Consider the following 26,501-nt stretch of genomic DNA (forward strand, 5'->3'; position numbering starts at 1 on the left):
AAACAAGTATCAGACAGTCAAAATATTAAGCCAAGACTAGAAATATTTCTGTCCTCATAAGTATAGAGCTGCAGAGCCCCACAACATTGTGCACACATTGGAGTAAAGCTGTTTCGAATCCTATGCCACATCTTTTTAATGAAGCCAAATTCAAGTGAGCTGATACCTTCTGAACACCAGACAACTCATGTAGGAGCAGAAAAAAACCAATTTGATGACATGCCACCATCTAAATCTTTCGAAACCCTGACAGAGGTTGGTCTGACATGGTGCATAGGCCACATTTATACTTCTGATATTAAAAACCAAGTTATCACAATCCTCAAACTGAACCACAAAAGCAGAAAAGCACACTGTCAATTTTAATAAATAAAATCACAGTCACATCATATCACAATTTCATAATTTCTCTCTCTCTTCAAGTCACAGAGTTCAAATAGTTTCATTCTCCCTATGCAACATCTACCTCTAAGCTGTTCCTTTTGGTTCTTGAAACTTCCAAAGCACAAAAGGCAATCAATACCTTTCAAAGGGTGCCCTGTCAAAGGATAAGCTTCTCAGCCAGGTGCTGTTTTCTCTCCCAGCCAGAACAGAGCTGATCTTCCACCTTTTGTCTTGAACACCTCAGGCAGGCTTTGTTGTACTTTGCCAGGAGCTAATCCCATGAAGGGCCCAGATCAGTAGCACAGAGAGACTGCATGTCGAGAATTTATGTGTCCCCAGAAATCATCAGTAAACAACACTCTAGGCAGGCACTTGAGAAGAAGACTCCCAGCCAACATTCTCCTACTCATTTCTGGAAAGGCTAGGCTTGTGACAGCTGGGAAGTTGCATCTCAAGGTACTTAACTCTTCCTTCTGAAAGCACCAGTCAGGAGGCTTTCTAGTGCCACTTTGTATGAAGGGAATGAAATATAAAAGCTCATTTTTCATCATCTCACTCTGACTTGAGGTTGAATGATGTGGTAAACTCAAGGTGAAAGGCTCCAAATCCCATTACACTTTCCCTCAGCCATCTACTGTACAACTCCCCTGAGCTACTATTATTTTTAATTTCATAATTCTTATGACAATATCAATCACCAAAGCTATTTTGTTTGTACCTTGAAGCACAATGGCACAGTTTTTACAAATTTCAGTTAAATCACAAAAATCCAAATTGAGTGAGTAAGCTTTTGCCAGGCTGATTTCTACCAATTTACCAGAAGTCATTTCAGTAATATATTATCAGCATAATTCAATTTCATTATATTTTTCTCTTATCTTTTGCTCTGCCAGCAGTCAGTATGCATCTGTAAATTATTAGTACTTGGATAAAACAAAATGCAGCTACAAAGACAGGAGAAGAGATGGAAAAGTATTGCTTCTGGCTGAGGAGTTGCACATCACTGAGAGAAGAGAATACGTAAGAGCATGCATAGCATAATTTCCTCTGAATTCTTTACTTATACATGAATAAAAATTCTGGAGGGTCCAAATCACCATTAGTAAATCTGCAGACAGTAGTCAAGAACAATTCTACAGATGATCAATGTAAAAGATACATCTTGCTGCAGGCCAGAAAGTGTGCCTTGTGGGGTCAAGGAAAGATCTTGTGGTGTCAAGAAAAGTGACAGTTGTGGCTGTATTAAGTTGCCTACATGGTGAAAAATGTGTTGGGAGGCAGCAGTTTTCTAACAGCCAGGGAGGTCACAGCTTTAAAAGTGACAAACTTCATAGCAAATGGGTACCCTACAAAGGGCCCTTCTCTTACCCAGAATTTGACAAGGAAGAAGGCATTAGCTGGCCCCCTTTCAAAGAGTTCCTTCAGGCCCCCTTTCTTCTCAGGGAACTTGTCATAGATCTGCCGGATATCCACTGCCTCGAGGTAGGGGTCATTGTAGCTGGGGCTTGACTGCCCAATGTGCACAAACAGGTGTTTGTTATACTGCAAAAAGAGGAAAAATATGGAATGAGAAAATAGTTCAGTACCATTCAGTACATATTGAACATCCATTGTCCTTCAAAGAAGACAACTGGAAGTCAATGAAGATAGCATTTTCTAAAACAGCAGAAGAAATCAATAGAAATATCTCTGCTAATATGAGTTCATGCTGTTCTTTCCTTCCTGTCAGTACATTCATGCTTCTTCCTTCTCTGAAACACTGTTGTTGATTCTTTCTTCCTATATTCACTCCTAAATCATTGCCTCGTGCTGCTGCCACATAGTCTGAAATAACCTGAAACACAGAGTGTTACCTGTGACAGGTCACTCAGTCAAACATTGATGCTGTCCTATGAAGAGCCTGAAATCCCACAGCTGATAAATACCAGGCAAATAATACTATATTTTCTGGACTTTCCTATCTCAGCCCATCACCAGGGCACATCTCAAGATGCAGAATCAAAAGGTTTAGTAAGAGAGGCAAATCTTACTACTTCCATTTCATAGGTGGCACCATGGAAACACAAAATTGATGCAAATTCATCACAGTTACCACCAATTTAAAGTTCTCCAATTTTAACACACCAGAGAAATACATGGCTTTATGTGATCCTAACAACTTCTGATTTTGGGTTCTATATTTGAGTCTATCTTACAAGGCTGGACAGGACAGCCAGAACAGCCTGGCAGGGGCTTATGACCTCAGTGCCTTGGGCTCTGGTGTTTGAATGCCCATGACCCTGGACAGGGAAGCCAGAAGCACATTGCACAGACCTGGTTCTATCACTGCTTATCCTCTAAGAGGAGGATATCTGGTGTTTCCCAAAGATGCCCTTCTATTCTCTGAAGAACAACAAAGCAAGTATTTCCATACACATAGAGTAGTATAACACATCCATGATGAACAGGAGCTGTCCGAAGATGCAAAATTAATGAGGGGTGGAAGCAAGGTGTGTTTCTTACTGTGTCTTGGTCTTGTTGTTGTTCCAAGAATGCAGAGAACTCTAACATCCAAAGTTTGGAGCTAGCAACCCTTCGTCCTTGCCAAGCTGGTGCTGACGGGGAAGGTGAGAGGCCAGTAGGAGATTCAAACCCTAAGCACACAGGATTTATATAACAATAATTCAGAAAAAAATGGCAATGGCTTTCCAGTAGAACACCTATTGTCAAAGCTGACTCATAGTCTTATGGCTTCATTCATCATGCAAAAATATCATTCACAAGGTCCTCAGTCTACCTGTGCTCTAAATGGCTTGCCAGTCAACCTCTGCCAAGACAGCACTGCCCAGGGTCATGATATAAGAGACAAACTACCTGGGTTTGATACCAGAGAAAACATGTTCAGTAATTTTAAGAGGACTTAGACAGAGCCCTAAATGAGCAGTGAAATAAACTGTTTAGTATCAGAATGAGGTGTCACCATTAATCTCTCAAAATGGGGAAGCTGAAAAGCAAAAGACATTTGTTATTCCACTTAATGAGAAATTAGGAACACGATCATGTTATGACAAAGAACAGTGTTCTAGGTTATGAAGCATGGTGGAAGACCAGTAGAGATACATAAACTTTTATTCTCTGCTGAGCCAAGAAGAAAAAAAACCCCAACACAACCCATATAAAACAGGAAGAAGACAAAATTTACACGCTTCAGCTCTTTCAATAAAAGGATGAGAACAGGTAATAAAAGGAAATAATATAAAAATTGGTTTTGGCTCTTTGAAATGTTTCAATAGGTTTTGTTTTTTTTAAATTAACTTTCAAGATTTTTAGAGTACTGGCTGTTTTTGAAGTTGGAATACAATTTCACAGGAAGGAAGTACATTTCCTTACCTACCTGGTATTGGAAGCGGAGGCTGTACAGCGTAAGGTTGTTGAGAAAAAGGTTTCACGCTGCAGAAGTACACAAAGAGAGGTGGTTAATAAAAAACTAACCAAACAAAAAATATTCTTCACTGACTGTTTGCTCCTCAGGGAGAAAGTGGCATGAGTGTCTTTTGAAAATTATCTTTCTGTGTGGGCAAGAGAAGGGCCATGGGCAAAGACTCAGAAAGCAGTAAGAGGCCAGGACTGGACAGATTAAGATTTCAGCAGGTGTTCAGCAGGCCCTCCCTCCAGATTTGTTTTTCTGAGATCCCTACAAGCCTCTTAATACACTGGTGCCCATTTATTTATCCTTTTCTTTCAACTACAAGTAGTTTTATATCTATGCAAGTGGATATAGATCTGGGCTGGATGCCTCTCAGACTTTCAGGCCCAAATTCAGACACATTCAACATCCACAAGTAAACACAGCTTTCAGGAGAGTTCAGCTCCATTTTAACACTACTGTAAGAAAAATTAAGGTCTTTGCATTTCACAGATCTTGTAATAGCTAATTATGTTCCTCAGGCAGCAGAAAAAGCAGCAGAAGCACCTGCTTTGGATGCTCACTTGAAGGAATACTTACTCCTGGGAAGATCCAGCTTGGCCTGGCAATGGTCCTTGCCAAAACTGCAAGAGAACAACACATAGGCAGAAGTCACCACTCTTAGGACAGAGATGAAAAGGAAGGCTTGCTTTTTTCTGAAGAAACAAACTTCAAGCTCACAGACCTTTAAAGATGTGAATGAATTCTCTCTTCTTTTTACATTCCTGGTTTCATTCTTGTGGAGATGCTGACTGGTCTTTTTTTTTTTTTTTCATTCTATACACTACTAGTAATGATACACAAAAAACCGACCCAAAAGTGATATTTAATGTTAACAATTATGCATGCACCTTGTGCTCTGTCTCCAAAGCTTTTGTGATGCTTACTGTCTTGGAAGGACCATTTTCCCCAGGAAAGTTCTACAGGAGTTATTTTGACAAAAATCAATAAGCCCAACTCATAGGTACAGGGATGCTGACAGGCCCTTCTCTATTAAGGATTTTATGTAAGGGCCATCTGATCAAAATGCTGAGAATAAGATGAGAAATACAAACTTGAAAAAGGGTCAGGATGGCCCAAACAGATTTATTCCAAAAAGATGCTGGACTAAGAAAGTGATACAAAAATCCAACGGAACTGAGTGTTCCCTCCCTTTTATCATTAAAAAAAAATTTACGCAGTAAAACTCTATTGTTTTACGTCAGTGTGAGCAAAGAATTGGACCAAAACATGACAGATTTATTCTACAGAGACAATGCCTTTTGGCCCATTCTGTCTCAGTTCTCAAAATTTTCTTGAGCAGGTCCCAACATCCTTTCAAATAGTCAAGTGTCTTCTCAAAACTCCACCAAGACACTGATCCACTCACCCCAGAAACAGCAGGGTAGGCTGGTCGTGGGAGACCAGGCAAGGCCATTTTACTATGGAAGGCAGTTGCAGAGATAATCTGGGCAGATGACATTGTAGCCATACTCTGCATGGCTTTATCTTTTGCTGCCTGATCCTATGAGCAGGAATAGAAACAGAAAAAAACAGGATTATTATAATGATTAACTAGTTGCCAGCTCTAATGGTCTATAACCAGAATTCTCATCAGATTCTGTGTCAGGAATAAGCACCTCTGAAATTTTGGGCAGCAAACTCACCAATAACTGTCCTAAGAACTCTTTAAAGCTGTAAGTCTATGAGTCATTACTATAGCTTCAGATGTGAATAGTAATGCTTTCTGAAATGCGGGTTTAAAGACAGCTAAACATTCATCCTTTCTGTCTGAGGGCTTTCAACCACACAGCTGAAAAGCTTTGTTGTGGAAAGTACACCCCTAGCTGACTTGTGTTTTAATAATTGGTAAGAATATTCAATGGGAAAGATTCTTGATTACAAAAAAAACAAAAGAGATCGTCATCATCACTGCAGAAACGACTACCTCAATTTGGGACTGCATTAGTGTTAGGTAGAGTTTATAATTTTATCCCCATCTTCAGGGAAACTTGAAACCTTCATAATCTCCAGGACACATATGCAGGGATGTTCCTTTTTGTATTTTAACAGGACTATAGATTTTACACACATTCTTACAGGCAATGACAGTACAGTCTGAAGTATATATAAAACAAACAGCATTCTTCATTTCTTCTTTCAAGGACTAAATAGGCAAACAGAAGCACTCATATACTGCCTTTCCTCCTAAATCCCCTACAATTAATCTTAATCTTTCAAACATTCCACATTTATCTGTGTCATTATAATTACCACGGAAAACTCACAGATTAATTCATAACTTGAAGAAACTGCTGAAAGAGGTACAACAGCCCTCACTATCTTCTTCAGGAATTCTCACTTCCCACATGCATTCACTGAACTGCAATAAGTTCACACCCTTGGGCCTCCATTCTTTCTAACTCCTCCAACTTATCTAAGGTTCTCTAAAGTTCAAACCCCAAATATCCTAATTTGTCTAACAAAAAAAAAAAAAAAGTGGAGGAGGCATCTTCAAAAATCTCAATAATACATGTTACTATTCAAGTGGAATGATCAGTAGAAATGGGCAAAACTTACACCTCTTCTTTTTTACAGCATCTGTGACTCCCGTCAGTACCATTCAAGTGAATCGAAGGGAAACATTTTAAATGCTGAGGAAGTTCTTAATATTCTCCAAAGCTACGGGAAATGTTTTCAGAATCCAGTTTAAATTATACCTTAGAGAATAATTGAAGGATAACCTACATTTATTAAGGGAAATTATTATTTTCTGGTTTTTTTCTTAATATATATATATAAAGACTATTTCCCATGTGCCATTGCAGAAAAGGATTTTTTTCCTTCCCTTATTTTCTCACTGGAAAAATTGTATTTATCTACCTCAGTTTATGGGGAAGATGCATTTACTTGTGGAGGTATTGAAAGTAAAAGAAAATGTAAAATAATTAGGGAAGAAAAGTATTTTATCTATTAACCCCTGCTGTGTTTTTGTTTTGTTTAAATGCTTGATAGACTGCTGGAAAGAGCATGCTTTTAGAAAAGATATCTTTCTGTTTCAGTTCTATACTAATTTCAAGTGTTTTCCAGTATAAAAAGAAAAAAAAAAATTAAAAAAAGGAAAAAAGGAGCGATAAAAACTTTGACCAAACACTTGCAATGTTTGTATTTTCTTTTATTATTCTTAAAACACATAATGATGATGGTGATTATGATGGTGATGACGATACCATCATATCACCACAATTTCCCACTTTTTTCCTTAGTGCAGATGATATTTATTAGCCACTCAGAGCATGGAAAAATTACTGACTTTTGGGAACACAGTTTTCTTCAAGTCTTACCCTATTTTCCAGCTGTATCTTTTACAGACACAGTGGACATTTAAAAAAGACACTCCAGTTTGTGTGGAGGTGGAATTATTGCAGTCACTACTCTGAAAAGCCATCACGTAGCTGTTCTGATCGCTAGGATATAAACACAAAAACGTGCACTTGCTATGGAAAATGAGCAGTGATAGGGGAGCACACAGCTGTCAGCAGGACCCTGGAGGAAGGGCAGCAGTTTCTGTGATTTTATTTCCTTTCTCTATGGATATGGCCAGCGAAAGCAAAGAAGTAAATGAGTTGAATCAGTGCTCTCGACCTGCCACTGCAGGCAGAAAGAACAGCCTGGTCCTGGGGAAGGGTTCTCTGCAGGCAGCTGGGCAGAGCTCACAGCATGGCCGGGGTGGTGTAAAAGGGCAGCAGCCAATGGCTCCATGGAGCTCCCTGAGACACCTTCGTTCCCCGAGAACAAAACCAGCCAGCTCCTGTCAGCTAAGTGGAAGCAGGCTCGGCTGACTGGCTTTTCAATCATGCTCAACCCCAGAGCTGTGACACACAAGGAACAGAATCAAGGTTACAGATGTAAGCAGCAGTGAGGCTTTTAACACCCTGGGCAGTTGTTGTTTCCTGCTCGTTCTGACTTGCCTCTCCAGCAGGCCTCCACCTGAATTGACCACTTAACAGCACCACAGGTTTCGAGCTTAGGCAGCCCTACCTGGGTGCACTGAATTAGATAGTTGTAATTTGTGCCTCCTTCTTTTTATCAGAGCAGCTGGAAACACAACAGGCTAATAAAAGACACAGCACAGCTTACTAAAATGGGGCTGGGATGTGGGGGGTGCTGCCATGGCTTAGAGGCAATCGCCGCTTGCAACAGAGCTGCACGCACGTCAGCACTGGGCAGCCGAGTGCCATCAGCTCACACTCAGGACAGTCCATTTGCCCTGGTGCCCAGCGAGGAGCTGCCCAGGCAGCCAAGAGGAAGCACATGCTAACATCCATGCCTCAGCAGTCAGGGCTGGGCTGTCACAGTTATTGTCACCTGAAGCATGGAAAAGCAGGAAAGCAAACTCTCTTCCTTCCAGATTACTTATGGCCATACCAAACAGAAAGGTCAGCATTCACCTTCCTTCTCTGGCTGTCTCAGTGAAACATAACAAGGCTCAGACCTCACATCCTGCTCAGCAAGCCCTTTCTGGATAGCTCACATTTTAACAGGGGACAGACACCCTCTTCTGCAATTGTCACATACAAACTTGACCTTCTCAACATTTCTGGCAATTCAGTCTGAGCACATAAACCATTTCCCCACATCAAATCTGAGTGGAAATAAATGTCAAGAGGTTCATTAGGGTGATCTTGGAGCTTTACCTATGGAAAGGAAAACAGAGCTCTTCTCAAGCAAGTATTCAACCATTTTCTCTTTCTCATTAGCTCCAGCCTCTTCAAATCAGGTCTGAATTAATCAAAGAGCAAAGTCTATTCAGTTAGCACCATTTTACCTGAGAAGATGACAGCTGGTTTTATTGCTTCCTCTAAGTGGACAACTCCACATCACCACCTCTAGGAGAGGTGGAGCTGGTGCTGTAATAACTGTAATGCCACCTTTTCCCAAGGCCACCACAACACTAGCAATTGCTTACTGGTCAGCATTTGTAACCATAAACAATTCCTGCTCAGGTAAACACTCTCTGTGCACTCCTAAGCCTAAGAGCCTTTCAGATTTGAATGACAACAGCATAAACCAGAGGTAGAAATAAGACACATGAAATTTAAAAAGTTATTGTTACTTTATTCTTTAAATAGAATTGCTCCAGACGTCACAGAGCTTCAACAATAATGAATGTTTGCACAACATTTCCTGGGAAGAACCTTTTCCTCTCCAGTTTACTACAGTTCAGTGACTAATCTCAGGCTTTTTTAGGGCTATTCAAAGAGGGAATGGCTGACTTGGGGGGCATTGTGTGATATGCTAAGGGATATCCATCATACCTTGAGCTTGGCTTGGATCTCTCTAGCTTTCCGCCTTGCCAGGACCTGGATGTGACTAGATACCTGCATTGAAAGACAAAATTCCATGTTCATTCCAGAGGAATATTTGGTAGCCTCTTGTAGAATTAGGCAGTTATTGAGGGTTGGGGGTAGGAGGGCTTGGGGTAACAAGGAGCTACTTTTCTGAACATAATTCAAGTGCTGTGAAATAGGTTGGAGGGTCTGTAAAGATGGGCTATCTAAGGTCTAGGCTGCTCAGTGCTTTGTCCAGCATAGCCTAGATATTCATTCCCAAATAACAAAGATTCCTTTTTCATCTCATGCACCAGGTATTTTCAAAATCATCATTGCTGCTTGGGCTGAACAAGAAATCTTCATGCAGAGAACCACTGGAATACTCATTAGTAGGCCAAGCAAATAAAATCACACTACTTAACAGTACAAAAATTTGTCACTATATAATTGGCAGACAGGAGCATTATAAACCTGTAAAATGCCTAAACTGACTCTTCCTGCCATTCTTACTAACCAGCTCAGCACAACAACCTCCTTTCAGCGAAGTCAGAAACTACCAACAAGCGAACAGCAGGAAATTTGTTCTCATTAGCCCTCATAATCTCTAGAGGTCCAAAGGAGCTAATCCTTCCAAGGAAAACTGCACACTTACCTGTTTCCTTGTGCGTGTTTTCCCTGTTCTCAGCTTAATATAGCGGGCAATCAACTCATTTCGGCCTGGAACAGAGAAGTCATGCAAATCCAAGTTTAGAAAGCAATGACCCCAGCAAAAAAAGATAATTCCAGAGTGTATCTACAGAGATCAGTAGCAGATGATTTTGTCACACTCCTTTCTCTGAAAATAAGTTATTAGTGCACATGGTAGAAGTCTGAGTTTTAGGAGCAGTCTCCTATAACATCCTCATAAAAAAACTGACAAAGTTTGGACTAAATAATTGGGTAAGGGGCTTGATGAAAACTGGCTGAATGGATGGATGGGGTCCCAGTTGACAATGAGCTGACAGTGAGGCAGCAATGCACACTTATGGCAAATCCCAGTTGCCAACAGGTCGAGAGAAGTGATCCTTCATCTCCACTCAGCACAGCTGAGGCAACATGTGGAGTACTAAGTCCAGGTCTGGCCTCATCAGCATGAAAAAGGCGTGAACACACTGGAGCAAATCCAGCAAGAAGTCAGCAAAAATTATTAAGAGTAATAATAATTAGTATTAATTATTATGATTATAATAATCATAATTATTATTATAAAGAGAGGCTGAAAGAACTGGGCCTGTTCAGCCTGGAGAGGACATAGGGGCACTTTTTAATCAATAATAATAAATACCTGATGGGAGGCCATGAAAGGAAAAAGGGATCTACCTCCTCTCAACAGTGCCCAGTGACAGAACAAGAAACAACTGATACAAATTAACACATGAAATTGTGTCTAAAAACAATTTTAAAAAAAAGAAAAATAAAAACTCAATATTTTTTACTCTAAGGGTGGTTAAACATTGGCACAGGCTACCCAGAGAAGCTGTAGTCTCCATCCTTGGAGGATAGTAACAACCTACTGGACAGTGCAGTAGGACCAGACTACACAATCTGAAGAGGAGCCCGTCATTCTGTGTAACTAAGTCCAAGAAAATAAACAACAGTGGGGAAGCACATGGAAACAGCTACACAGAATTTATCAGTGTGATATGATACAGTGAATTACAAGTGCTTTCAGGCTCCTTCAGGCAGACTATCCAGCTTTATTACACTGGCTCCCAATGTAACACATCTAAGCAGTTACAAGGATTTTGTCGTCTTTCTGGAGATGGAGGAATTAGGAGCAGAAACAGAAAGGCAGCAGTTACACATCTGAACTCTAGGATGGTTCAAAGCAGAAAACACGACAGACAAAGAGCAGGGTCTGCAAAATAATACATTTGTGGGTGACCACAGTAGTATCAAGATGGTCCTGCAATAAAGTTGGGAGTAGGAGCTGCAAGGCTGTGAGACATCTTGATATGGCTGCAAGTGTTTGCAGAATGAAGCAGGAATGGACTGGGAAACAAAGCCACAGTTCTTGTGAAGTTTATTTATAAGAAAATTATAAAACCCCAGTATTGTCTGTGGAAAGCTTATGGGCAAAAAACTTGTGTATTAGGACATCACAGACATCAAAAGACAAGCAGTGAAATCAGTATTAAACTATCACTATTAACTATTCCAGTAGTTAAATTTTCCATGAAAAAGCAGTAAATTGGTTTAATTTTAAACTCTTATTTCACTCAACCCTGAAATAAAGTGTATGCAAGGAAAGACTGAAATTGCTGAATTTTCTGAAATTGACCAAACGACCCTTTAGGGAGACACTGGAGAAACCCTTAATTCCATCTGTTTCTGAAACAGAACAATGCAAATGTCTATGACTGCAGTGAGGCCAGGTTCATGAAACACAACCAATGCATACACAGGAAAGGGAAAGTGTTTTACATACACAGACCTTAATCTTTCCCTAATGGTGTCACTGCAACAGCTCCCCTTATTCCCCTGGGAGAAGAAACAGGTCTGTAGCTGAGAAATCAGCTCCAGCTCCTGTAAACACAAATTAGGAACCGTGTCTGTGCCAGAAACACCATGCCCTGCCATGTAACACTGACCTCTTATGGTTCCCACAGTTTCTGCTTGAGCACAGTGCCATGCCCAGGAGAGTTTGGTGGGAGCAGATGCTGATCTGCCACCTTCCACCTGGCCGCTCTTCCAACCCGCATAAACCATTTGCACAAAGCCGAGACCAATTATAGCAACACGTATCCACACCACCTTCCTCTAGTGCCAACAATAACATTTATGACTTCTCAAAGCTTCCATCTGTTTAGACATGGGTCCAAGCTGAAAGGGAAGAAACAACTGAAGTGATTCTTCTCAGACAGACTCCGACGTAAGAAATTTCAGGACTGTTTGACACACATCAGACATTGGAAATGTGCTGAACAAAACAAGGCACTCAAACCGTATTATTTATAAAGAAGAAGGGAAATTTTTGTTTCAACAAGAGGACCCTTAGAGAGGCAAGGTGAATGAGTTAATGGAAAATAGGAAAGACTAGCCTTGAGAAGAAATGATGTGGAGAATTTCAGGCAAATTTCTAAAGGGCACATATCAGGCTATACTGAACATCTGAACACATGGGAACTCTCCAGACACTGGCTCAGTTATGGGTCATCCTTGCAAAACTAATTTCAATGGATTCTCAACCAGATACAATAAATTTTATGGAGCAAATTCATATGTAAAGTGTGTCAAATTAAGTAAAGAAATTACAGAGGCTGAACAGTCTGACAGAACATTATTCTGCTGCAGCAGTAAGGGGCTGTAGGGGTAATCAGTATGAGAGGATGCCATGAACAGCTCTGTGCCAGTCATAGTCAATTCCAGCCACTACCAAACTGGATGAAAATAACAATCAATCCATCATATCCTCAACAAGAGGAGCACAAGCTACTCTTGCTCGAATGTATTTTGGAAAGGGCAAGAGCAATAGGGACAGGAGACACATTAGGAGATACAAGAGGAACCACAAAAGGAGACATGAGAATGCACAGGAGATATACAAATATTTTTACAAATACAAGATACGTAAAAAGATGAAAATTGAGGAAAGATAACATATGCTAGGGCACATTCCTGGGGATGTGGCTGGAAAATCATCTTGGAAAAAGTTGCTCCATGACAGAAAAACACTTTGAGGCAACTGCAGCACCCATGCCAGAGCAGAGAAAACTCTGAAAGGACTACAGCCCATTGAAAACCCATGCAGAAATGAGAAGCAGCTAAAAACAAGTAGCACCAGAGGGGAAACAAAACAAAATCAAACAAAAGAAAAAAAAGCAGAAACTGGCAGAAAGAAACCTTTACACAAGTGATGCCAAGCTCCTGCATCAACCAGCACCTCATCAAAGGAATTAAGAGGGACTGAGTGTTAGAGAGGACAAAAGAAGGGAAACAGAGTAGGAAGCAGGGAGGAGAGACAATAAATTGTAGTCAAGCCTGGGAAACTGGGAAGTATTTCCAAAAGTGTGCATTTAACTGTTTGTCTTTGACAACAGCAGCAGAAAAAATTGCAAAGTTCTCTCAGGCCATGTACTTCACCAAAAAAGACTAGTGGGAGAGGAAATTGTGGTACAAATTGCAGATATTAGATGCCAGTACCGAAATTCTGTAGAAAGAAACTCTACACATTGAGCATCTAATTGTGGATCATCAAAATTTCCAGTTTTAGAATTCATTTCCCACTTGCTAATATCTCTCATACAGTCTTTGTATTCCAGAAGTGTGTTCTCACAGTCAGGTTAAAACAGAAAAGTGACAGGTTATATTAAGCTAATAAAGACACTGGTAAGCACAAAAAAGAAGAAAAAAAAAGGGAAAAAAAAAAAAAAGGGAAAACAGAAAAAATAACACCAACAAACAAACAGATCACTCTACCAAGACATTCATCAAAGGGATTACTAAATATAGAACTATGTAAATTGCCAAGACCAGTAAACTGCAGCAAGGCAGTATCAAATTACCATTAATCAAAACTACAAGAGAAGCAAGTCCTAAATGTCTTTTGTGTTTCTTATCAGTAGTTAGATGTAAGCAGGTGTTTTGTGGCTGGAAGTTTGAAAGCTCACAGGCTCTGGAAGGCACCTTCTTTGTTTGACAACCCTGGCTGCAGGGTCAGCAAAGACCAGCACTCCTCACTTGGCTGAAACAGACAGAGCTGTCATAAACCGTCAGATGGTTCATTTTTTAGAGCCATGTAAAGTGTCCCTCAGTAATCTGATCATATGTTGTGTTCTTAGAATAACTCCTGCTGAGATCTGCCATGGTCACCAGAACCTGCCAACAGTTGTGACTCCTCTGTCGAAACCGCGCATTGGGTTTCACAGAGCTCCAGCCAACATTCCAACTGTGGCACAGCACCTCTATCCTCCATGGAGCCTTCCCCTGGGAAGCAGGCCATGAAAAAAAGCAGTCAAGAGATACTGCCATATGTTCTTTACCTCTCATTCTTAACAGATAAATTTCCAAGGGCAGCAATTTGGCTCCCATTCCGTCTTGCACTAAATTGCAAAATTTTGCATTCGATAGTTATGCAGGAAGGAATTGCTAAGAGAAGTGAATAAGGAGGCTTTTGGATTCTCCATTCTACACCTGTGCACCTTTGAATATAACTGCAGAGAAGTGTATTCCTGTAAGGAAGAGGGATAATCGAAGGGAATTCCCATCACCATAGAAAGCATTTTCCAGTCCTACCTCAAAGCTTCATGCCGACTTTCTGTTAGTAAAGGTATATTAATTTTTCTGCCTCTCATAAGCAGTATCTTTTTAAGACTTACACTTCCTCACACACCTGTTGCCAAAGAAAGTGAGATCAAAGAATACAGTGATCAAAATCCTTTCAGTGGGAAATGGCATGGAAGTGTCATGTTTCTTGGCAGATTCAGTATCTTTCTGTACCCAAAGCAAACAATTACAACTACCTATAAGTAGTTCTATAAGACAAGCAAATATCCAGCTTTATCCAGTGAAAGGTTTATAAAAGTGAGGTCAAGAAAGCCATCTCAACTCTCATTTCAATCTCTTTGTGTCACTTACTGATATGTCCTGGGACATGACTATGTCCTTGAACTTATTTAACTAACTGTTGGTTACAATCAGCATAAACATAATGAACTGTGTGCATCAGACAAATAAATCTAGACTAAAGAGGGAAGGTAGGGACGCCTCATCTGTCAGCATTTCTCTGTGCATACAAAGTAAAACTAACTGCCAACCAAGTCTTATCAGAAAGACACTTTTTAGACAAAAGCAGTGTGGTTGCATGACCATACAGAACTAACTGCCACTGGGGTCTGCCCCATCCATAGCTCCCTGTACAACTTTACTTCCCATCTCTCATTCCACTGCTTCCTCCTCCCAACTATACTAAATGTCTTCCTGGACATCAGCTGTTCCAGAACTAGGCTACACTTGTCAGAAACCACATTTTTGTCTTCTTGATGGTTATCAAGATGCACAGACATCCAACTTTTACTAATATAATCTAGTTTTAATGCTACCTTTATTAAGACTTCCTTTTCATCACAAACCATGTTTTTTCACCAGAGCCTTGGTGAGAAGATTTTGATTGGTTCCTCTACTCAGGAGGCAATAATGGAATTTAATACATCACTATGACCATCACACAGTGATCATTTCTCATGACCATGGAAAACCATATTGCATTTTATGGCACTGATCCATCCTATGAAGACATCTTTGACCCCACCAGAGCAGAATTTCAGTGCTCAATGGTCAGGTTAGAGTTCTCATAGCAGACTTACACACCAATGAGTTTTATACTCAGCTGGAAGAAGAAAATTTCCTCTGATCATGTATTCCCTGCTTGAATTTTCTCAGGATGAACCTTCCACAGAAAGATTCTCTGAGCTCATGCACTGCCTACAGTAAGGGGATTTTGTGATAAAGAATCAAAGAAGGATAGGTCAGTATTTCTGAAAAACATCAAAACAGCCAAACCCTGAAAACACAACATTGAAGTGACTAACACTAGTTAGCTCTTCCCCAAAATACCAGCTTTTATCTTTGACTGTGAAAGTTCTGAGCTCCTTCCTCTTCTGAAATGACAAATTCAAAGCTTTATTTGCTGGGCAGAATGTCCCAGTCAAGCCCCTCACATGGAAGTCAGGTGATTCATCTGTCTAAGGTCATAAAATTCAGTTATCTCATTTACTAACTGGTCTAAACACTGAAACCCTCTCTTGTGTAAAAGGTCTTTTGCTGGAAAGGTGTTTACTCCTCCCCTTTGCCACTGCACTGCCTAAATTCACAGCCAGAAACACAAAGAGTGCTAGCACCATTTTAAAACTGCTGGTTCTTGATGGTCAGTTTAAGATGCTTCACACAGGGTATATGGCTGGGGGTTAATAATTACAGACCATGCAGCTTAGGGGAAGCCTCTTACTGGTTCCAAACAAGTACTGGAGATAAATGAAAAGTCAGTCACCATGGGTGTAACTAGAACAAAGTGAAGACATCTCCCTCTTCTTAGCTGGCCATTCCTCCTCCCGGAGCATTCCATCAACTCCTGTGTGCAGCTGTACCAACGGAATTGATGGGAAAAGGGAAGGGGGACATGCACCACTCTAAATACCAATAATTTAAAAAATAAAACTACCCATCCTCATGTGGATTTTGTTGGTTTTGATTTCTTTTTTCCCCCATCGGCCTATTTTTAATTGGATTGGTGAACTAGTTCATTTTGTGGTCACATTAACCACGGCAGTGGCACAGTAAAGAGAACAGAGGAAGAATCGGTGCAGAACTTCTTAAACCAGTTTTGCCACCAGAGAAACTGTAGCCTGGAACTGTACTCCACCTAACCCTCATACATAAACAGGCTGGAAAGAAAATGGGCATGGCACTTCCTGTGCTTGCATCATTTGTCTAAAGGCTAAACAGCGTTAAACTGCCTTCTAATTACTGCCCCAAGGGTATGTGGAGTTATTCCTTGTAAAGGTAAGCATTTTCTAAGGTAGGAAGGCAGAAGTCCCTTCCCATCAGCCTAATGGGAAGCTCCAGGCTATGCAGCTCTTCACCACACCTCAGTCTTTAATAGTGCTTTTCAGTAGTGCATAAATTGATGTCCTCATCAGCTGTGTTTTCCCACATTATCGCCTCAGGCCACAGAAATGTAAGTTAATCCATCCAATAAGTACTCTTCCATATACATGTTAAGGGCTGCAAAAGGAGCAGAGCTGGGACTTGTTCTGGTACTTCCCAAGGTTAAGACTGATAAGAATCCTACAGAAAATTTTTAGATTCAGTTTGGCTGGGAAATCCCACAATTACACCAAAGCAGCTGCATATAATAACACGAGTCCTTCATATGCCAGGGAATGTATCAGGTAACACCTGAAATGGACAATAACAATCCTACATGGAAAGACATGTCAAACCAAGAGATTCATTTTCTTGGGACACCTGAGAACGACCTTATTGGGGCACTAAGGCACCTTACTCACCAAGGCCCGGGTTCAGGGAAACTTGACTTTTGAGGGTAGCACAGAAACCAATGTTTAACTGTAACTGCATTTTCCAGTTACCATCAGTCTGAGTTCTACATTACAGACCTAAACAACTGCTAAATTCTTCCTTAGATCAATAAACGTCTGCTCATTTCAGTACCTTCTAATAACTGTGGGGCATCTGAAAGCAATTCTCAGTGATGTTGTCTGAAGGGATAGCAAAAACTTAAGCCTTTCTACTGATTTTGTGGTCAGCTGCCCTTGCCAGCAGCAAGAGTACAGAGTTCCTGGCAGACTTCTGCCCCAAGTGCTAATCTTGTGCATGTGCCCAGATGACAGGCTGACCAAGCACTCAAAGCTTCAGCTACAACAGAAATTAGAGCTAAAAGGGGTCTGTAAGATCTGTGCAGCTACTTGCTGCATGACCAGCACAGCCATGCAGTTCTCAGGGCAGCTGCTCTGGTCTGGCTCAGTCGTGTGAAGAGCCATGAATGATTCACTTAGCACCCAAGACTTACACCACAACCCAGTCCCAGCCAAATGACTGAGAATTTCACAGTAGCCCCAATGAGAGCAAAAGAACCCAGAGACTGTTCTTGCATTATATGAATAAATGAATACTGATTTTTTTTTTTTTTTTTTAAGTGGAATGGCTGCCACCACTGGACTTCAGTTCATGGCATCATGATTTACAGTGCAGCCATTAGTTGTGATCATTTAAAGCCATTAAGCTATAGAATCAGCACAAACAAATGCACACTCCTGAAAAATGTGGTTGCCTTTTCCCTTCCCTCCCTCTCACCAGACTGTTTCATGGGTCAGTTCAACTCTAAACTGGCAGAAATCTGTCCAGCTCATTTTGCCAGCCTGGTTTGCTATCTCTTCAGCAATCTAACATGTATCCACAAGGAGTCTGCTAGAAACTGAAGCTTGCCTAAAGAACAGGGGCACAAAACTGGAAGCAGAGCTAGGGAGCAAGGAAACAAGAGTGGCAACTCCCTCTTTTCCTCTGCTGTGACCTGTGAGGTCATCTCACCATTTCTGAAGGAAATATACTCTTGGTCTCAACACAACAGTTCCACACCATCCCAACATTATCAAGGATAGTTGTTGAAGATGTCATACTCTGTAACACCTTACTCTGTAACAGGTGAAAAGAGAATGTGAACAGAAAAACCTAGCAGAAACACAGATTAAATAATTGCATAGCCACCCAGGGACTGATCTGGGCAATAGGTGAATTCTGCCAAGATCATGAAAATTCCTTACAGTAGCTTGTGATATTCCCTATTCCTTCCCAACCTGCCCTCTTTCTTCTAATACTAGCACAATTATGTTCCAGATTCTTTAAGTACATATTCCCTGACTGAGTTTACAGTGTAAGTCTGATAGATACCCGGGCAACAATGATTTAGGCAGGAACATGAGGATGACAAAACTACTTAAGCTGTAGAGATACCTAAAAATGCCCATGGATCCAGAAGAGAATTTGCACATATCTAGGTGCTTCAGGTACCTTCTATATCTAGATTTGCCAAATCACTTTCCCACAACTTTAGCCATAAAGGATCAGACTAAAAATGACATCTCAAGTACAGCTGCTTTTGCCTCTGAGCCCAGGAGCTGATGAAATTATTTTTGAAGGTCTTTCCCACCACCATTTTTTGTGATTCTACAACCAAAGAAGTGTTTATATGCAGGAATGCTCCTAATCCCCAGTCAGGGTTGAAAGCAGCACTGAACTGAGTGCCACACATGCTGTGTGTTTCCCTGCAACACTGCCATGCTTAGAAACTGGCCTGAGTCTGCAGCACTTTGCAGTCAACAGCTTGGGCACTGCTATTGGGTTACCTCAGCAAGCATTGGTTACACTCCTTGCACTCCTGCCCACAGATTCCAACCAAAGCTCCTGGAAAGGCATTTGCAGCTATTGTACAAATCAAACCCAAGAGGAAAGAGGAGTGATTCTAAAGGCATTTTACATTAAAAGTGTCATTTCCTGTTCAAGAAGCTGGAGACAAGCAAGACTCCGGCTGTTTCTGTGCATGGAGTGAGACTGAGAACTTAAAGGAATACCCAGAAGACGGGTCACAAGTTCAAGGTGACAGCAATGAGCAACAGCTGCTGGCTATGCACCCTTCAGCAGCAGGTGTACCCAGGCCCCAGAGGTTTCAGTCAGCTCTGCCAGTGACCAACAGATTAACAAGACCATCTGTCTGGGCACAAAGTGCACACAGCCTTCCCAGTTTTGCTGCCCAGCTCTTCACCACACACAGACAATACAGAGTTTGTTATGGATTAGCTAATGAGCAACTGCTTAGACCAATAGACAGCCCTAGTTCTCCTGTGCTCATTATCTGGATCCTACATGAATGAGAATACTGCTTGTTCTTTTGGCTGTAAAACTGGCTTTTTCTGAACAAGCACCTTCCCTTCACTTTTGGTACTAGAAAATGGAAAGGTAATGCTGTCTCACAGTGGTTTTGCTTAAGGAATAAGGAATGCCTTTGAAAGAGACTTTAAAAGAAAGTTCACCTGATAGGTTTTTCTTACTTGCACTGAAGAAGTAACAGGAGTTGTTTTTTGCCTAGGCCAGGTGTCCACACAATCTGCATATTGACATTATCAGCTCCCTCTGTGTCTATGCACACCCTTTCTTGAGAAATGTCTCATCGTTCTCTACTCAATGTTTGGCTAATTGATAGAAGACAAACTCTGAGAAAGCACTCCTGGAATTTACCTAGAAGTCTGCTCTTTTTGTTTCAGACCTGAGGAAGGGCTCAGTTAAATAAACATGCTCCTTTCACAAAACCACAGGTAGTATGAATCACAATACTAAAAATTTACAAAAAAATGCAGACATTTACAGTGTAAAGCCACCTAATGCCCACTGTTCTCTTGTCTCCTGTGTAAAACCACAGCACTTCCCATCTGGAATCCTCTCAGTCAGGTAAAATACAGATACACACGCGCACACAACATTCTTTGGGACTAGTTTTACAAATACAATCCGTATGGTTTTGTCTGATACAATTTTAATAGCCCCCCAAAACAGTACTTCTGTTATAGTTCTTCAGAGGGGAGCGATCCCTCAGCACCAAGCACCTTGTTGTCCTGAAGCCTTTGCAGATATCCATCCTATATTCTCTCTTTCTCCTCCATTAATCCTAGTCATGCTCACATGTTCCACATAAAATCCCTCTCCCTCCTAAATGTTAACACCCTTCAAATATTTTTAGACTGTTATTATGTGTCCCCCCCCACCCTCCACCTTTCAGTCATCACTTAGCCAAGCTATGTATATTTAGCTACTTTAATCTTTCCTCCTAAATCAGTCCCTTCAACCCCCAGAGCTCAATGTTAAGTCTGGTATGCTTGCTCTTCTCAGAACTCACTCCATGGTTTTGAGATCTTTCTGGTAACGTGTTTGCAGAAACCTGTCCAGAAGATAGCTTTACATACATTGGTTTTAAAGAGAGAAGAAACCCAAGTCACTGGGCACTATTAACTTTCATTTTCCATGAAAATGGCTTTTGTTCCCAGATTTTGCATTCAATCTGAATTTTTTAAGCATTAATGAACATTTGGTATTTGTAAGAGCAAATTAGCAACTGATAAGTATTGAACCCAATTGTGAAAGAAGGAAGCGGGTTTTAAAATATAAAAGAACACTAAGGCTTTTTAAAACTAAACTTTTCAGAAAATCAGTGAAAATGTGCAAAGTTATCCAGAAGAAGAGCAGGAGCAAAAAAATAACATGCAACAAGGGAAAAGGCTGAAAAATGAAATATAAACAGTGTCTCAGTTAAATGGCAGGTGAGTGGATACACCAACAAAACATAAAGGTGACCTACTAAATTAGAAATCAGTTAAACTGGATGTGTTATCTACAATGCAAAAAAAAAAAAACAAAAAAAAAAAAAAAAAAAAAAATCAAACCAAGTGCCTTTCCACTACAAATCAACTATATCTTAGAGAATTACTAAAAATTTGAAATTTAAAAATTAAAAAGTCAGAGGAAGAGGCATAAGGTAAATGCAATGTTGCCAATGAAGTCACTTAAACGTGATGAAAACTCTGTTGCTGCAGATATATACAAAGTACCGTATATGTACATTTACATTTACATTTTTACTATGTAAAAAACATAGTACTACACAGCTCACTTGGTTTTAAGCCTGACAGATAAATATGGGATTATAAAGCTGCTAAAAAAAATCAAAAGGGACAGGAAAAATATGTGCCCTTTATTGAACCAACAGAATGAAACCCTCACAAAAAGAGTCACAATAATTTTGATAACATGCAGTACACAATAAGATTGCTACTATATTTATGTTCAGTACTAAGCATGTTAAGAAAAGATGCCACAGCCAGTACTATTAACTGCAAGAAGATTCCTGGTGGGTTGGTATTTCAAAAGTGGCAAATTTCTCAATATTCAAGAAATGCTTGGAATTGATGCAAAATTTTTTCTTTTTATGCTTGCATGGAGAAAACACCAGTTAAACTGACATACAGCGTAACACAAAGAACCATAAACTTGGCTTACAAAGGAGATGGAAGGAAAAGCATTACAAACTACAGCAGAAGTTTAAGCCACTGCTAATGTCTCCAGAAGTCTGGCTTCATCTAGGTCTAGACAACAAAGACCCAGAGCCACACAAAAGCAGAGTTGAAAGATGACTGAGTGAAACAAAACCTCATTATTAAGCAACTCCAACATTACACCTACCACCAGAGGGGAGGGCAAAGTCTGCATCCTGACCAATTGTCCACTAATCCAAGTTTTGTCTGTCTTCTAGTGTTTAAAATATGAGATTTCTTTTTTCTTCCAAAATAATGGGATAAAGGCCTGTTCTGGAGTTCACTAGGTCATAATAATGCAAGGGATAGAAGCTTCAGAAGTATTTCTCTGAGGGATATCACAGCTGAAATTCAAATTTTGCAATTACCTGGAGAGTCAACTGAGCACATTCTCAGCATGTTTCAATAGCTTTGACTGAAACATTATCAGGTAAGATGCTAAACTACAATGCAGAGGAAAGCATTTGAAGACTCTCGCTTTGTAGGTTTCCATACTTTAAATAACAGCCATGCTCCTCCCTCCTCTCGAGAAGTGTTTATGAACTGGGATAGGCAGTGCATGCTTTATTCTTCTTTGGATTTATGCATTTGCTTTTCAATTCTACTTTTAGTGACTCTTTTAGGTTGGAGAAAACATGAAATGATAACTTATCCCTTTGAGATAAAGACTGTAAATTTACCTAATCATTTCAGAACAGGGGTGGGAGGGACCACCTGTGACCTGATAGCTTTTAGCATCAGCCTGACCTTTCAGCCCATCTTAAGTCATGTTGTAAAAGCAACACTTTGTGGTCCACTGCCTGCTCCAAGTTTTAACTAGTAACGTGGTTGACTGTCCTGCTTCTATCACTCAGCCTCTAAGCTTTGGACATCTTTAAGTATTTCCTATCAGCAGTTCACAAACAGATGGCACCGGCCTGGGAGATGGATGACTGCCCCCAGCTGTCTGCCCCTCCCTGCTCAGCACAGAAATGGCTGAGCTGTTTGAAAAGCAGCTGCTAAACTACTGACTCCTTCAGAACAGCCATCTAACAAACTGCCACCAATTCTAGCCCCCTTGCAAAAAAGGTGCTCCAAGCCAGGTGTATCTGCAGTGGAAGGGAACACTGGACAGCTAAGGTAATCATTAGTTTTTTCCAAGATCTTATTGTTTCTCTTGTAATGTCAAAAAAGGGATCATTTTGCAAGTTACTATTTCTTATTTCTCTGCTCTCAGTAATGCTGGGAGACCTGGTCTATTCAGCATCTCCATGTAAATCTCACAAAGGTACTAAGCCCTTTCCCTCTCCTTTCTCTACATCAGTACTGAAGATACCAGCAGACACCCAACACCTAATTCTGTGAGAGTTTGTTTAGTGCCAATGCTACAGGTATGATTCATCCCATGGAAAAACATAGTTGGAAAACATAAATGACAGATTTGTAATACTGTATCCCCACAGTGCTCTAGTAGGCAGGACTCAAAATTATTCTGCAAGTCCTTAGTAGTACCAAAAGTCACCAGAGCAGAAAGTGCCCCAGACTCAATGCTTCTAATGCCAACACAACGATTAGGAGAAAGGACAGCATTCCATATCACACAAGACAGCTGCTTGTGCCTTAAGCAGGTGGTCAGTAAAGCCTGCTGGAAAGGCCAGTGAGGGCTTGCACCCAGAGCAGGCTGTGCCATGAGCTTACTCACTCAGGACGCTGACTCCATGCAGAAATGGAACATGTCTAGTATGGAAAAAGATAACAAAAGGAAAGGCAGCAAAGGAATCGGGACACAAATTATCAGTGGACAGAGAAGAGCTTGACTGACTTTGGAGTGAAGACGGAATTGTGTTCCCTCTGAAATCAGCAGAGTGTTGTCTAAAGAGCTGTTAACAAGCCAATTTTGAAGAGGTGTGGAAACATGAGTGTGAGTCCTCTGTAGAGGATGAAACCCTACTTTCTGTACAATTTTAAATGCATTTAAACAGAACAGCACAAATTCTTCATATTTCCTCAGTACACTTCAGCTAAAAGCTGCCAACTTTGCACTGACAATAGGTTGCTTCACAAAAGATGAGAAGCATATAAATTGCACATAGAAGAAATTCTGAGATCTGGAACATCTTGCTCATAACAATGAGACACTCCTCAATGAGAAACAGTGAAATGGTCCCAGTTTTGTCAGGAAAAAGGGGAATATACAGCTCTCTGTAACACCTCACCCCCTGGTTCAGAGAGCTCTGTGCAAGTCAGTCACAGGGTGGATAAATAACCACCCCTTCAGCAGCAGGGCCAGCTCCACAGTGAGCTTGCCCTGTTCCACAAGCTGGCTTGTGAGCACTGAAGATGAAATCAGGGACTATATTTATTCTCCCTGCCTGGTCATATCTTTCTATAGATCCCAGACAGGGCCCCACTTCCTTGGCCTGGATCCTGGAGACGAGTAAGCAAAGGAGGACATAAATCAGTGCCTGGGTTCTGTCAGGAGCACACTGAACCAACCATCCACACCAGGAACAGGTGCACTGAAGGCAAGCAGGGACACTGTCCCATTTGGAATAGTGGGGGAGGGCTTGCAGAAAAGCTCTTGACTTCTTCTCCCTAAGCCTACCCTAAACTTTTCACCCTACAAGAGGGTTATTTACCTTCTGCAGTTCACCAGTCCAGTCAACTAGGTGTGTTCCACTTAACACCAATCCATGCTAAGTCAGGCCCAGCTAAGTGTCACTGGTTTCTGTATCCCTTTGTGCTTCACCTTTGCTCTCATTTCTTTTCTTGTCTTTCACTCTCTGCTCTGATACATTCACTCCAAAGCTGAAATGCTTCAGGGGCCATGCAAAATGTTCAGGAAATTAATAAAGTCTTAAAACACAACTGTAATTTTTCACTAGTAATTTTAAAAGTCACCCATCATGAAAAGCAGTGTAGACAGAGAGCAACAAGAGTCAAGTCACTAGTTCATGCTTAATAACCATGGGGTGGATTCTCAGGTAATATTTTAGTCTGAGTAACATTTTAAGAAAGCATTGGCCCCTAAAGGAGCAGTCTTACTTTAACCTCAGTCATGACTGCTCATTCCCAAATATCAGCATCCTTTCTCTGAATACCAGCACAACACGCTGGGCAGTATCCAAATTAAAGTTCACATCTTTTCCCCTTTCTGGCCCTGTTAGTTTTAAATTGAATCAGTTCCCCGGTTGTTTCCATAGCACAACCGCAGAGCACGGAGCAGGAACTGATGTCTGCCTGAGAATACTGGTCCTAGATTAGCCTCAGGGTGATCAGCCTTACCCAACCCCTATTGCTCTTCCCAGGTACAATGATGTGTGTACCCAGTAAAACCATCCACTGCAGATAAGGCCATGTAAACAAGACCCCACCCACGCTCCCACAGTCAGAGCAATCCATTCCCTTGCTCAGGGAACAATGGCCTGATGGGTGGACAGAAACCTGCAGAATTACTTGTGAAGTGCCCTGTAGGAAGCTCCACTCCGGGGCATGCTCCGGGGCATGCACGGAGCATCCCATGATAAGGCCTGTGAAGACAGGCAGATTCCAAAGTGTGGGGGGAAAAAAAAATCAAGCACCGGCTGGGTAGAAAGAGGGCTGTCTTCCATAAGATCTTTGCTAGTGTTTTGAGCAACTGTCCACCTTGGGACTCAAAACCAAAGACTGGGTATTCAACCTTTGCTTTGCATTTTAGTCACAGAAGTACCAGGTGGCTTCTTGCAATACTCAGCAAGAGAATCCAGGCCAGACCAGCTTTTTGTTACCAAAATCAAAAGAAATTTTAACTGTGGAAAAGGTCAAAAAACACAATTCAAAAGCATGTCTGCCACATATAAAGTTGTCTTCTTCTGCAGCTGCAACCCAGAGCCTCTCTGTATTCAGGGCTGGGTATCTAGTTAGCTAGATGAGAAGAATCCACAGGTGAAAGATACTTGTGCCAGGGCTGTGAGAAGGCAAACTACAGTGAAAAGGAGTACATAAAACTTTCTGCCCTTAAGATCTGAAAAGTGTAGGTAGTTAAAGTGTAGGTGTTTGCAAAGCAGCAGAGCCATTCAGGGGTTCAGGAGCTGACCTTCTATCCTGTAGCACCAGACATACAGACCACTACCTGTTCCTACCTCCAACAAGACACTGAAGACAGCAGCAAGAGATAACATAAAAGATAGGCTTTGTCACACCATGAAGCCATGTATTTATTTATAAAGATTAGCTCAGTAGCATGCTCAACTCTGAGATCTACCTTATGGATAGTCCCCTGAAAAAGATACCTATAACTCTTTCTACTTCGCAAATGTCAAAATCTTCACACCCTTTTTCCTAAATACAACTCCAGGCAACCAACAGCACCAGCCTGGGAACACCTGAGAGAAGGGAATTCACTCAGAGCATCATTTGGGGCAGGGGCAGGCTGTCTGGAGCGCTGTGTTGTGGCCTCTCTCTCTCTCCTTACCATACATCTTGCCTTCGTCCGACAAGATGATCTTGCGGCGGCCGCATGGCGGGTAGATGGCTAACGCTTCCTGGAAGCTCTGCTCGATGTCCGGGCTCCACACGCCCTCGGCGTCATTGTCGATGGGTTTGTCCAAGGCCTCGCTGCCCCCCGAGTCGTTGCTCCCCTCAGGGGAGGTGGGAGAACTCCACTCGTTGGAGGTAATGGTGCCAGCTAGAAACTCCAAGGTGCCACGCGGAGGAGCAGACTCAGAACCTGCAACGGCAAGCACATCCCACCGGGCACTTAGAAAC

At 41.3% G+C, this 26,501-nt stretch overlaps 1 protein-coding gene across 1 annotated transcript in view; it reads right to left on the minus strand.

The window, feature by feature from the left end:
- TEAD4 (TEA domain transcription factor 4) overlaps window positions 1-26,301 on the minus strand; it is a 36,626-nt gene extending 10,325 nt beyond the window's left edge. Inside the window, exons 1-8 of the mRNA XM_021548976.3 lie at window positions 26,209-26,301; window positions 9,794-9,858; window positions 9,127-9,189; window positions 5,199-5,333; window positions 4,370-4,413; window positions 3,758-3,813; window positions 2,887-3,017; window positions 1,753-1,926 (exon numbers count right to left, since the gene is read on the minus strand). Of these exons, the coding sequence (XP_021404651.1) occupies window positions 1,753-1,926; window positions 2,887-3,017; window positions 3,758-3,813; window positions 4,370-4,413; window positions 5,199-5,333; window positions 9,127-9,189; window positions 9,794-9,858; window positions 26,209-26,215 (675 nt within the window). The 5' untranslated portion in view covers window positions 26,216-26,301. The remainder of the gene's footprint in view (window positions 1-1,752; window positions 1,927-2,886; window positions 3,018-3,757; window positions 3,814-4,369; window positions 4,414-5,198; window positions 5,334-9,126; window positions 9,190-9,793; window positions 9,859-26,208) is intronic.
- Between the last annotated feature and the right edge of the window lie 200 nt (window positions 26,302-26,501).

This window comes from Lonchura striata, chromosome 2 (genome assembly GCF_046129695.1).
Source record: "Lonchura striata isolate bLonStr1 chromosome 2, bLonStr1.mat, whole genome shotgun sequence".
NCBI lineage: Eukaryota > Metazoa > Chordata > Aves > Passeriformes > Estrildidae > Lonchura > Lonchura striata.